The sequence below is a fragment of the Dipodomys ordii genome, unplaced genomic scaffold, assembly GCF_000151885.1.
Source record: "Dipodomys ordii isolate 6190 unplaced genomic scaffold, Dord_2.0 Scaffold34, whole genome shotgun sequence".
NCBI classification, from domain to species: Eukaryota; Metazoa; Chordata; class Mammalia; order Rodentia; family Heteromyidae; genus Dipodomys; species Dipodomys ordii.
Window position 1 is genome coordinate 5,281,302 of NW_012267250.1, and position 14,581 is coordinate 5,295,882.

General features: G+C 33.9%; 1 protein-coding gene across 14 annotated transcripts in view; it reads right to left on the bottom strand.

The window, feature by feature from the left end:
* Pcdh15 (protocadherin-related 15) overlaps positions 1 to 4,548 on the bottom strand; it is a 453,622-nt gene extending 449,074 nt beyond the window's left edge. For 8 of the 14 annotated variants that reach the window (XM_013017079.1, XM_013017081.1, XM_013017083.1 and 5 more), the window contains exon 1: positions 4,429 to 4,548. In XM_013017079.1, the coding sequence (XP_012872533.1) occupies positions 4,429 to 4,519 (91 nt within the window). In that variant the 5' untranslated portion in view covers positions 4,520 to 4,548. The remainder of the gene's footprint in view (positions 1 to 4,428) is intronic. The other 6 variants (XM_013017082.1, XM_013017078.1, XM_013017074.1 and 3 more) reach the window with 1 other exon arrangement.
* Positions 4,549 to 14,581: the final 10,033 nt, after the last annotated feature.

Sequence of the window (14,581 nt, forward strand, 5' to 3'; positions counted from 1 at the left end):
AGTAGTATGGAGGTTCCTCAAAAGACTCCACATAGAACTCCCCTATGACCCAGCAATCCCACTTTTGGGCATTTACCCAAATGTTTACAAACAAAACCACACTAAAGCTACCAGCACAACTATGTTTATTGCAGCATTATTTACTATAGCTAAGGTATGGAACCAACCCAGATGCCCCTCAGTAGATGAATGGATCAGAAAGAATGGCATTGCCCCATTTGTTAGGAAATGGAAAGGCTTGGAAAAAATTATATTAAGTGAAGTAACCCAAGCCCAAAGAAACATAGGTCCCATGGTTTCCCTTATTTGTAATATCCATGACACTCTTATCACCAATTAACCACCAGAAAGCCAAAGTGATGCTGTGGCTCAGGAGCTGAAGAGCTCAAGGACAGCACCCAGGCCCAGAGTTCAAGACCCACAACCGACCAAACAAAACCCAAAAAACATGTCAGTAATTCCCTCTGCCTCCCCTCTTCCTCTCCCTCTCCCTCTCTTTCCTTCTTGCTCTATCTTTCCTTCTTTTTCTCCTTTTCCGCCCTCTTTTCTTCCCTTCCGCTCAAATTCACATACATTATACGTGTACACTCATACCCTCACCAGAACATAGATATTTTTAATCTTCTAACGTACATTAGTTTAAGTATTCTAGTAATGAAACATTGCCTAAGCAGTTTTATCTGATTTAGACAGTAATATATATTCAAAATTTAAATTTAATGAAAATAGCTAAAATAATTAAAAATGAAAACCCCCTATTATTCACATATCATCTTTCTTCCCTTTCTCTCCTGTCTTCATATTATTTAATCAACACAAAATCATAACAAAAGTAGCAAAAATAATCTTATAATCGCAATAAACAGCAAAAAAGATAAATTCTGAGCCCAACTTAGCTTATCTCACTATGAGGTTGTATGACAACAATGTAACATATGTAAGAGTTAGCATAATCCTGATTCCTTATTTCCAAGGATACCTCCTGTCTCGGCTCTCACACTGGATTGGAGATCTGGGCACACATGGGAAATGCAACAGAGATGAAAAAGAAACTGAAATATCAGTTCTAATTTTTTGGAAAAGGAAAAAAATAACAATACAATATAAACTAAACCTCCATGAGGTTCTCTAATTTCCTATTTTTTCCTCAGTAAGTTAAACTTGGATGCTTTTATTTAATGCAAGAGTATCTATATCAATGATATTGTGAATACTTGCTTAGATGGATCATTATGCATCAAATGACACAACCATGCAGGAGAGGTCATCAATGCATTTTATTAGTGCAACTAACAACATTTTATATGCCTGGATAACACTAGATTATTCTATTTTAGAATGAAACATTTTTTAATAAAAGTGCATTTTCATCCCAATTCATATATGCTTAAGTAATAAAATGCTTACTAAACTATAAAAGATTCTTTTGATTTAAAATCTACAAGGTACCATGTTTTTTGTTTGTTTGTTTGTTTGTTTCATTTTGACCTGCCAGTTGGAGCTTGACAGGATGAATTAATAAGCACACATGTTCTTTTTTGTTTTTTTGAAATGTGTTTATATTTTATTTAATTATTTTTACTATGAAAATACTGGACAGAGGAGTTACAACAACCTCCCTAGCCAGATATGCAAATCAAAACAACATCGAGATTCCACCTCACCCCAGTTAGAATGGATATAATCAAGAACTCTAATAACAACTTATGCTGGAGGGGATACAGACAGAAGGGAACCTTACTGCATTTTTGGTGGGAGTGCAAACTTACTTGTTCAACCACTTAGGAAAGTAGTATGGAGATTTCTCAAAAGACTCCACATAGAGCTCTCCTATGACCCACCAATTCCACTTTTTGGCATTGAATGATCACAAACAAGACCATAGTAAAGCTACCAGCACAACTGTGTTTATTGCAGCATTATTTACCATAGCTAAGATATGGAACAATGTTTCTTTTTTTTAAATTGTGAAAATACCATACAGAGGGGTTACAATTACATGGGCAAGGTAATGAGTATATTTCTTATCAAGCATTGTTGCCTCCTCCTTTGTTTCCCCTTCCCATCCCTTCCCATCCTTTCCCATGGGGGAGGGGGGCTGGCAGAAGTAAATGCTTTGAAGAAGGGGCACAAAAAATAGGATGCATTATGCTTTTGAAGGTCCTCTGGAGATCATAAATGTGGTCAGAATAATGAAATTCATATACAGCCAAGCAATCTTTGTAAACAAATACACAAAGCGTAATTTATCTACACATTCCAATATCTACAGTTTTTTTGAAGAATTAACTCTTGAAGTAATGACTAAGAGCCTATAATCTAGCCAGCCAAGTGTACCACTTAGTGGGTGAGCTCTATCATATATTATTAATGGGCTATATATAATTTAACTGTGCTTCAAGAAGTATGTGCTTTGCTACCTGTGGTTCTTACACATAATCTGAGCTACTCAGAAGGGTGAAACCTGGAGGATCATAGTTGGAATCCAGCCCAATCAGAAAAGTTTGGGAAACTATATCAAATTAACCAGCAAAGCACTAGACAGGAGGCAGGGCACTAATGGTCACATATTAATGAGAAGCAAGAAAGCTGAGTGAGGGTGAGAGGCCCTGAGTTCAATCTTAAGGAGTGGCATACGCACAAGTTAAAAGAAATTAACCACATGAGGACCAGCAGTGACCTGGTGGTGTTACACTGGACACATAGGAGTAGAATTATAACAGATTCTTAACTTGGAAACAGTGGCACAAGCCTGTAATCCTAGCTACATAGGTATCTGAGATCTGAGGATTATGGTTCAAAGCTGGCCACGGCAAGAAAGTCTCAGTTTCTTATCTCCATTTAACAAAATCTAAAAGTGGGGCTGTTACTCAAGTGGTAGGGTACCAGCTTTGAGCAAAAAGTTAACTAATAGAGCTCAGGTCCTAAAATCAAGCCCCAATACAGCAGAAGAAAAGAAGAGTTTCAATAAGGTTATGAAGGAATCCAATCTATGGCTAGCCATGTTAAGCTAGGAGTGACTAGTAGTAATTTCTCTGATAATTTAATTTATATTGCTAAACTACATGGTTTCTGAGTGTCTACTGTTAGGAATGACAGAGTGAAAGCATGTCTGTGCAATGTGAATGGCAAATAGGAAAAATGTAGCCTGTTTCATGAAATAACTAAAAAAATGCAATGATTTGTGATCTACATCCACAGTGCAACTTAAATGCATTCCTTTCACATGAAGTTATACTTTTAAAAAACTTTTGTACATTTTTGCTACAAAATAATAATTTGTCATTATTTTTTTAAAATTCATTTTTAGTCTGGATATTCACAATCTCCACTAAAAGAGAAAGATGTGAACATTAAATTTGGCTGTAGTTGAAGTAAACCATGTACTAATTAGCAGTACTCTAGGGACAAAGCTGCTGATTTTCTGAAAATAGTATTATGAATTATTGTGAAGTCCCCAAAGACATTTATATGAGAAACGTTTCAAGGATAAAACATATCTTAATATGTGCATAGTTCGACACTGTTTGCATAAAATCAAAGTAACCCATCTACCTTCAGATCTATCAGTTTACTTAGGTAAAGTGCTAAAGAAATCTGCATGATTTGCTATCACTAGTATGGTAGAGTAACAAAGCAAAAGGAGGAAAGGCATAGATACCTGTCAGTGTCCCTGAAATTCTGAACAAATGCTGACTAAAACAATGAAGATTAAGGGGAGAAAAATGAAAGTGTTCTGAACTCACAACCTTTAGGGAAGGTCATGTATATTGATACCACCACATAACACACATAACTCTCACTACATAGCATTCAAATGATTTAAAGACAGTTCTTTCCAATACTGACATATCCACCACAGACATTTTTGGGTAACTATAGACAATATATATGTTAAATATCCATAGACAGATGAATTTATCTTTTGCACCTAATTATTAAGCTATGAATTAAGAAGAAATTAATTGTATTTTAAAATATTTAATCTTTCAAAATGAAACAGTAAGGTACAAAAATACAATGCTCATGCAAATGGTTAACTCTGAAACTACTTTTGAATTCTTTTGTTAACCTAAGAAATCTTATCTTATAAGATAGAGGTTATTTGTTTGGTATTTTTTTGAAACTTTTGGTCATATTCTACACTATTACACAGGACATAAAATTTTTCTTGACAAGGAAAAAATCTGTTTAGTAAGTATACAACACATTAGCTTTTCTATCATAATACAACTTATATAAAGTGTACGAGTCCATCTGATGCCACTTTGTAAGTCTATATTAGCTCAGTTAAATTATTGCCCAGAACCACTAGTGGTTAAATGTGAAGGACAAATTAATATTATTTATTTCTGTATAGGCTTTTACTTTCAACTGAATAATAGAAATGTTGTCCAACTCTAAAAATCAGACTAAAATCCACCTTACCGTCATCATACTGGCCCACGCAGATCACAAAGAGAGAGCCAAGGATGATCCCTGATGCTAACCATTTCCAGAGATAAAACTGTTGACGCATCTTCTGTCAAATCCACTTGGGGCTAATCTGAAATAACAAGATGCAGAAAGAAACATTTGACATGCTCATTAATCTGTGATCGGCAAACAAAACTGTCACCAGACAGAACAGCCGTAATGACTTCACAGTTAATTACCTGTGCCACACTGTCCATTTACAAAGAACACACTTGTGTAATGCACTGGAACCCTCTAGTGACATGCATTTGCAAACAGGTAATCTCTAAGGAAAAACACCTTTTGTTTGATTAATTTATAATCAAGTAGGTTGAGAAGTTAACCTACCAATGATATTAGGAGCCCCATCCTCTTTAAAACTGAAAACAAATGGATGAATCAAACATTAATCACCAGAAGTTACTAAAACTGTGTTGTTTAGAACATCACTGAACTAGAATGTATAAACTGCTTTATAGCAAATTAGGATGGTAAATCAGTTATTAGTATCTCACATGACACTTATTGAAAAATTATAGGCGAGTGCTCTACCATTTGAGCTACAGTGCCACTTCCAGTTTTCTGGTGGTTAATTGGAGATAAGAGTCTCCCTGCTGGGGCTGTCTTTGAACCATGATCCTCAGGTCTCAGTCTTCTAAGTAGTGAGGATTACAGCATGAGCCACCGGCGCCCAGCTAAAGCCTTTTTTTTCCCCAATCTTTTCACATATTTGTCATTTGAAGCATTTGGGATAATCCCCTCTTAATTCCTTTGTTTTATTTTGTAAGTGTTAAAAAAAAGAATAACTGAGGTACCTAGCCAGGGAGTTCACTAGTCTTTCTAAGGGAATATGCTCAATTTCTTGTAGGTAAAGAAAACTATTCACCCATAATGGCACAAAATACCCCTGATTATAATCCATGATAGGACAGAGATCCAGACTCTGTTTCTCTGATTCACAGGTTCCAGCTCAAATGCCTCCAGAGCATAGCAAACAAAGGAAAAACCATGAATCAGTCCATGGGGACAATAGGTAGAGGCTGTAATGAACTCTAGAGGGCAGGGTTTGATAAGAGACCAGCTGGTGTCCATGGCTGTCACTGGTTGTCTTGTGGGAACACAAAGGTTGCCAGGTCCACAGATTTTCCAGGAGAAAGCAGGCATCCAAATTTCCATGTGATTGCTCAGTGTTTCAATGACAGTGCAATCCTCTTTCAAACACTAAATGCCTTTGGCAGGTCATAATAGTATCTGAAGTTCTTCAGTTCCTATTCCTGCCTAGGATTCTCTCCAAGACTAGACTAGGTTCGACAGAGGACACAAGGGAACTATTTTAACTCTTTTTTTTACTTTATTGTATTTCATTCATAGGCATTTTATTTATAATAACAAAGCATATCTAAGTCCCTATAATTTTTATGTATTCATATTGAACATGCAAGCATAAATGTATTTACTTATTGGATGCACAAGTCTTGAATTTCACAGATCACTACATTAGATGTCTATTAAACATTATTTATATGGAATTTATTCCTTATTTCTTCTCTAAGAGGAGAAAGACACCTTCACTGACCTGGCTCACCAATGATTTCTTTTCATAATTATAATGTGTAGTTCCTGATTTTTTTGAGTTCTGGGTACAATGAACCCAATGAGAAATCAGTCATGAGATGTCAAGAGAATACTCTTCATGTTTTACTGTAGTGAAAAAGAAAACAAATTTGATCAGTGACAGTGGTTGTATAGCGCAATGGATAAGGATAAAGCATCTTTAAAAATGTATGTTCTTGACCAGGCACCAGAGGCTCACACCTGTAATCCTATCTACTCAGGAAGCTGAGATCTGAGGATCACCCTTCAAAGCCAGCCTGGTCAGGAAAGTCCATAAGACTTTTATCTCCAATAAACTACTCAGAAAAAGCTGGAAGTGGAGCTGTGGCTCAAGCCGTAGAGCACTAGCCTTGAGCACAAGGAGGCTCAAAGACAGCTCGTAGGCTCAGAGTTCAAGCCCCAGGGCCAGAAAAAAAGTATATACATACATATCAAAAAGAATATATATGCATATGTGTGTATATATATACATATGTATATATATTTTGATGTCTTTATTTATTGTCAAGGTGATGTATAGAGGGGTAACAGTTACATAAGTAACTGTTATATATATATTCTTATATATCTTATGAATGTTATTATAGAATCTTACAATTGCTAATTGTAAGACAAAGAAATTAGTAGTACCTATATCTCACTACCACTACAATTAAATAGCAATATAATATAATATCTAGCCCCCAAGAGTGTTATAAAAATTAAATCAATTGAACAGAAATGGATGCTTAGAATAGTACTTCAAACAAAATAAATACCCCATAATACTTTCTATGATTCTTTTTGACCCAGTAAAGAGTTGTTAGGCTCTTCTAAGTACTTTATCCATACAATTCTTTGATCTGTCCTTAGAAATGCCTGTAAGGTATTTGTTTGTATATGATTCTAAGAATCTTCATGGAAATAACACCACAAATCTTCAGCATCTTAAGATTTAGTATTGTATTTGAATACTTGATTTGTTTTTAACCATAACACAGTCCAACTTTTGCAAAAGACATACTGCAATAAGTCATTCATTTTTACCTTTCCCTTAAATTAAGCACAATAACTTTTACTTTGTGTTTAGGGGCACTGTTTATTTCCTTGGATGGCATATTTTCACAAAATTAAAAAGCAGGAAACCACAGACCAAACAATGATTCCAACACAACTGAGATAGTAGAGAACTTTAACAATGAGAGTTTTACATCTATTAGCTGCATACTGTGATATGCATAGTGAATTTTCATTTTTACACCTCATGTTGCAAAGTGAGTTAGGTGGCTTACTGAGTTACCATCCTCATTCTGTGGAAGAACCAAGCTGACATGAAAAGAGGCATGAATCAAAAATAAGCCACAGGTTATTATTTAAGTCATTAAAGTAACAGACAGTTTTATCCCTCTAGAAAACTCCCTCTTGGGTCCTGTTTATTTTTATTTCAGGATCATTTATGTTTTGGGGAAAATGTTTATTTTTCTTTCTTTTAAGAATGGCAACAGTACTGTCTGTATACATCTTCTGCAGGAAGAAGATATCTCTGGGGAATAGTTTATACATGTTTGTGTATATATCATAAGAAATATAATTACACATATACATCTTAAGTGTTTTATTCATATCTACTTTAGTTCCAAAGTAATTTTAATCACCGGCATGGCCTTTACAGCAATTAAAAGAAAGCTACAAGTCATGATATGAATCTGATATCCCAATGCATTAAGAAAACCTGCTTTTACTAAATGATATGCTAAAATGTTTCCTTTCATAAACAGACTGTGATTGTCCAATCAAATGACTAGAATACCACTACAGTTATACACTCATTTGGCCCATCAGTTGACGATTTAACTTGAACTAGCATATTACCCATCAATAAGTTGAAAAAAATTATGTGGGAGATGTAACCTAATATCATTCTAAATGACTATAGAAAAGTGAAAGCTATTTAAAATACCTCTATCCTATTTGGAAATCCCACATGAAACTCTGTCCCTGTTTTCTAAATGAAAAATTTCCTATCTCATCCCCATGATGAATAATATCACACTCTATTAAGCTACAGCCTACTTAGAACTAAAAAAATATAGTGGCATACAAACTAATTTGTATTTGCTTCTTAGATGGTAACAACTTAATTGGCATATCCAAAAATGTGATGTAGTCAACAGATAATATTTTGCAATGATTACCTGCTAATTGCATTAGAATAGTGTCAAAAATTGGGAAATGTTAGCTTACACTATTATGTTTATAATTTTACACATAAAAGGTCTGCATTTCATGTTTAACTGATGTTTTCCTTAGGCTTCAAATATTTTATGACAATTTTTATTTTATAACAATGTAATATTCTGACTGATTTCTCTATTGTGTTTTCCTTAGTAAATAAAGGCTTTCACTTCTCTGGCAATCTAATTGCTCAAAAATTCATTTGTCCAACCAACAATCATGGAATATCTGTGAGATATCATTTCCTCTTCTCTGTAGTTGAAAATATTAACAATATCTGACAAATTTCTCTGCTCTCATGAATCTTACAGTCTAGCAAAAGGAAGATAGACAATAATAAAGAAAAATCAATTATATTACACTTTAAAAATTATCGTGACAGGAAAACTAGGTAGTACTTTTACTATCAAAACATTGCCGATGGGCATGCCTATAAGACTTGCTACCCAAGTGGCCAAAGACCAAAAGGATGGCAAGGAAAGGTCTGCCTAGGCATAAGTTTATAATATTCTGTCTTCAACAGGCCAGGATGGAGGCCTGTTTCCAATGAAAAAGTACTAAGTCACACAAGACTCTTGGTTCAAATCCTAATAGCACAAAAATAATAATAACAAAACCCAAAATTTTCATGCTGATAACTTACACATAATTAATTTTCAATAAATAAAGATTGCGTAAAGCCTCACTGTGTGAACCTTAGACAAGAGCATTTTCCATGGCGCCCACTACCTTCAGTACTTATTCTTATTTAATGCCTTGGAGGAGACTGCAGGAATATTACTTTATCTTTGGGGTACAAATCTAAAGCCAGGAGATTTATTTTTATCCTTTGCCCTGTGCCTAGGTGGCTGTGGGTGACATTTAGCAGAAGCAACCAAGGCCAAAGCGAAAGTCTTCTCTCAAATATATTTATGGCAATTCTAACTATATTTTTTAACCTCTATCCCTGACATCCATGAGGAAAGCCTCAATGTTCTTGAGCTGTCAACATTTTGAGTACATTTTCATTATAAGATGAGAAATCCCACATTGCTACTACAGAGGGCAGCAGGCTGAGGCTCCCAGGGCAGGGGGAGCTGTTTGGAGATAGTACCCCATTTCAGTAGTAAACTCAGCTAGTCTCCTGGTTATTCTGATATCTGACACAATCTAGACAGAGCTATAAAAATAACACTTGTCACTACTCTATTTTCCTTGTGAGCAATATAAGCTATCCACAAGCTGGAATAAAGTGAATTTCCTTCAGTGCCACCACCTCCGATATCAAATCAAAAACACACAGCTTTCCAAAGTCACCCTGTCTTACCACTTACCAAATATGAATTGGCTTCACTTTTTGGCTGGAAGGCTTTCTTTTCCTCTAGTATAGAAGAAAATATCAATAGTGTATAATCACGGCAGGGAATAGCTACCACTCTTAAACCTAAGCTAGAGAATCAATTTTGTCATTATAATATAAACTTCAGAAAAATAAAGTTTCAGAGATGACTTCAGATACATTGCCTGTTTCACAATCACTTTGTTTTTCACTTTGCCATACATTATATAAAAATGCATATTATATATTCGCCTATAAAATATGCTTATAATTTTTGCAATATTTTAGCCAATAAAATGTATTTTATATATCTTTAGTAAAGTTACACAAGTTCTGAAATGATACATACATTTTATTATAATCTATCATACAGAGATTGGTATTATCTTGAATTTTACTTTTATAATCCATGAGTATAATTCCATAGTCAAAATGTTCTGCTAATAAGTGATATGAAGGATAGGAAGATTAGTAGCCTTTGTTTTCCATTGGTGGACATGTTGCTCCTTCCTGACAAGTTTATATTGGAGGTTTGGCCATCCGTGCAGTGGTGGGAGGTGGTAGAATATCTGAAAGGTGGAGTTCAGGTGGGAGGTTCTTAGAGACTACTGAGCTATCTTGAAAATGATTGGTTTTAAAAGCCTGACCTTGACCCTTGTATTTGTTCTAGCTTCCTGTCTGCCTAGATAATCCTTTTCTGTATTTATTGAGATGTTCAGCTAGATTGTTTCCTTTAGTCTGTTGATATGATATTATGACCATTTTTCTGCACAGGATGAACTTGCATTATGTTTCTAAAATGAATCCCATTTGGACATGGACTTAAGTATTTCTTAAATCCATTTGGACTTGGTTTGATGGAATTTTGCTGACAATGTTTGCATATATGATCATCTAGAATATTGGCTGGTAGTTTCTTCATGACAATTTACACTTTAGAATCAGAATGAGGTTGACCTCCTGAAATGAGTTAGGAAGAGTTCCCTCCTTCAAATTTTGGAATCATTTAATATTCCATCTCAGTGTTTGGCTAGCAGTTAGCTTTTCAGCCATCTGTTCTTAGGATTTTTCTTTGATGAAAGACTTTTCATTACTGATTTAGTCTCACTAGTCATTTTAAAAATTGACATATAAACGTCTAATGTTTCATGTCCTATTTGTACCTCTGTGCATTAAGTACTTCTGCATGTCCACCCACCTATTTACTCTTCTGTCTGTTCTCCCTCCCACTGAAACCTACCCTCAAAGAGAACTTATTTTAGATTCCTGTTGTTCATTTTTAAAGATTAAAATCTGCATAAGAGAGACAACATACTATGTTTTTTTCCTCAGTGGAATTTAAGTTTTTCAATTATTCTACAGTATTCATTAAATAAAGACATACTAGACAAACCCTAAATAAATGTATTTCCTTAGAGTTGTTTCTAAAATATTATTGGAGAACAAGTCTGTACTCAATATTGTATATCTTCAGGGAAAACAGCATTTGTATATTTATGTATTTATTGAACAAAGGCATTTGGAATTGACAAGTTTAGATCAAATATATGCTCCTAAAGATAAGTGTAAATGTAAATAATAAACATGTACTAAATCTTGAATCTAAATTAAAATGTATGGCTTATTTATAATAGAAGTTATTGGTCTTCAAAAAATTTGATTACTGAGCCAGTTTTCTTTCTGTATAAATTGTTTCTCAAATTCTTCTCTGTGTCAGTACATTAATATATTTTCATAGAAAAATCATTAAAATTAAGTGCATATAAGCCACAAAATATAATTTCAATATTATAAAAATAGCCAAAGTAAAAGTAAGTGACAAGGAGAGGTCTTTCTTTACAACTTCCTGAAAATAAAAGTAAAGGCTGTAGAAAACTATAGCATGAAACTTAAATTACAGGTTTTCCCTCACTTAATTAGCACTCTTGTCCAATTAAGCAATAATCTCTTTTAGAAAGTAACACTTTTCCCCTTAGAATATTGCTGAAGTTCAAAGGTTCAAGTTTTTAATTACTGCTCATAAACTATGCAGCATAACTTTCAAAATGATAAAAAGCCCACTATTTTATATGATTCAGCAAGATGTTCTTTTAGAAAAAAAAACTCCACCATGAAAGAGCATTCAATTTCATACAAATTAATGGCTAGAAACTTTCCCACCTGCATCCTAGTTTCAGAAATGGATAAATTAGAGTCAAATCTTTGTGGATGAAAGGAAGTAAATGTCTTGAAAAGATTTGAAACTTGCTAATATTATGCCCCTGGGCAAAGATGAAATTGGAGGTTATGGATGATTTTGGAATTGCAGCTGTCATAATTACAATACTAAAATGAATGAGAGAATTGAAATAGAAACAAATATTATCACAATGTCCTTATTTACCATCCCACAATCATATAATTTAAAATTAATATATGATACCTTGTAACCACAGATTTAAGAATTGAAAGATCTTTGGGTAAGATGAGTGTGAATGTAATTAAGTTTTTGTGTTTTTATGGCCAAGTGGGATACTTGTTTCAGGAAGAGGTCCAAAATGCAGGACCAAGGTTTAGGAAAATACTGTAAGACAATCTAGCTGACAAATAATTGGAGATTTCTGAGGCTTTGCTGAATTTAAACTCATACTCACTATTTGGAGGAAAAAGAGCCAATTTTCGCAATCATAATAACAGCCAATTATTAGAAAAGGCAGAACATCTAGATGGTTAAAGAAATTATAATGGTTTAGTTGTTTTAATTGAACATTTTTATTTTTTATTTTTATTATTCCAATTATTAGACCATTGTGTGTACAGCTTAACTACATTTGCTACAATATTTTCTTACATGCATGTAGTGCGCATTGGTCACATTGATCCACTCTACTCATTCCATTTTTTAATGTACAGTGTGCCAAAGTCATTTCCAAGTTTGAAACCTTCAGGCTTAAAGGTCTGTCTGTTGACAGCCAACTGTGTTATCACAGCTCTTTCTAGTATCATAGTACCACACCTTCAGCACAATCTTTCTTCATTATTCCATCCTGTGAGAACAACTTTGGGGGTCTTTATGGTTGTCCCATATCAATAACAGATACAACAGCTGCACTATGACACTCAGGTGACATCAGGTAAAAAATTGAGTACCACTATGGTTCATGATTTCTCTTAAAAATGAATTTTCAATAAGGCCTTGCAGTTTCTTTAAAAAGTTACATGCATAGATGCATATTCATTTAGAAATGCTTTCCTGGGAGTATCCAGGTCTCTAATGTAAGAATGCATTGCAAGGATAAGCTTCATGGTTGTGATTTTTATTCTTGACTCAAGAATTGCTTTAAGCTTTCCATTTTGTAATCATGTGAACACTTTTTAAAAAATTATGTGAAATATTCAGGTTAAACTGATACTGATGGGATTCATCTATCTTTGTCTATGCTTTCGAGATTTAGGAATGATTCTACATCTTTTAAACTTGCTCTTGGTAATTGCCGCTTATCTTTTTTGTGAGCAACACTGATTGACATTTCAACATCCCTAAATACTTAAAGATATGCATGTTGCTCTTGTGAAAAAGAAGGAAAGAAAGAGAAATAAAAAAAGGCAATTATGAGATTTGTTCTATACAGGTATTTTTATGTTTCAATGAATTAGATTTAAAAAAATACCCTTGTTTCAGTTGGATGTCATTACCACTTTGAAGGTTGTTGTGATGTGAGCATAAAAGTGAAAAGCAAAGGCATACATAATTTTGTATTTGGAGAAAATACAACTTTTCATAAGAAAAAATATTTCATATGGAAGGTTACAGTACTCATGTGAAATAAAGAACAATAAAGACACAATGGCATATTTGGGAGTTTATAAGCAATTTCATACCACATCAATGTGAATTTAAAGACATATTATCCATAATTAAATGTATTACACAGTGTAACATTGATTTTGTTAGAAGAATGTAAGAAATTTGCCCTGGAGATTACTGTATTGAAGAGAAAATGCATTTATTTAATGAAATTTACCACCAAAAAAGCTTTAGAACAACAGAAAAAGAAAATCCTAGCAAAAACATATTTGGTTTCTTGAGGCTTTGCTAATTAAAGTGGGAAATACTGTTTACAGAGATTAGTGTCTAAAAAAATCACTTTTCTCAAAAACCAATAAGCAGCGGACAAATTTTAATAATTTGAGTTAAAACTAAAGTAGTATCATGTGCTAATGTCTACCAACCTCGGAAGGGAACATGTAAAAGGTGAAAGCTATTTCATTTGTCCTATTAAAAGTTATGTATAGCTCATATCTATAATTTTATGGTAATTTCATTCTCAAGGGAGCTTTCTTAAGACAAAATAATTGCAGAAGACTAAAAGTCTAGCAAGAGTGATTTGCTTATAGAACAAACAAAACTAATAGAATGAAAGAGCCTAATAAGAAGCTATTGTTAGTCGTGTGCCAGTGGCTCACACCTGTAATCCCAGCTTCTCGGGAGGCTGAGATCAGAGGATCATGGTTCAAAGACTCTTATCTCCAATTAACCACCAGAAAATAGGAATTGTTGCTGTGGCTCAAACTGGTAGAGTGCTTGCCTTGAGCTAAATTGCTGAGGGACAGTGCCCAGGCCCAGAGTTCAAGTCCCACAACCGACAAAATAAAAAAGAATCTTTAAAAGAAAATTCCACATAGAAGTTAAATCAGTCTTATTTATTTCCAAAATATTGTCTTTTTTAGTTCACCAAGAAACACAATCATTTTCTAATAACTTGTGAACTTCTGAAATTTTGAAAATAATTTTAATACTGGTGTTATCAATAATTTGACAATTTTATAATATTGTTTCGAAGATAACTGTGTGTTTTGGGGTAGCTTGTAAATTAATAATATGTATAAACGCCCAACATTAGTCAAACTAAAGATATCAGATGCTTTACAGATTTTCCTCATTTATGAGAGCAATGTAGGTTTCCTCCCTCAGTAAATGACAATGAATTATTTGTTTAT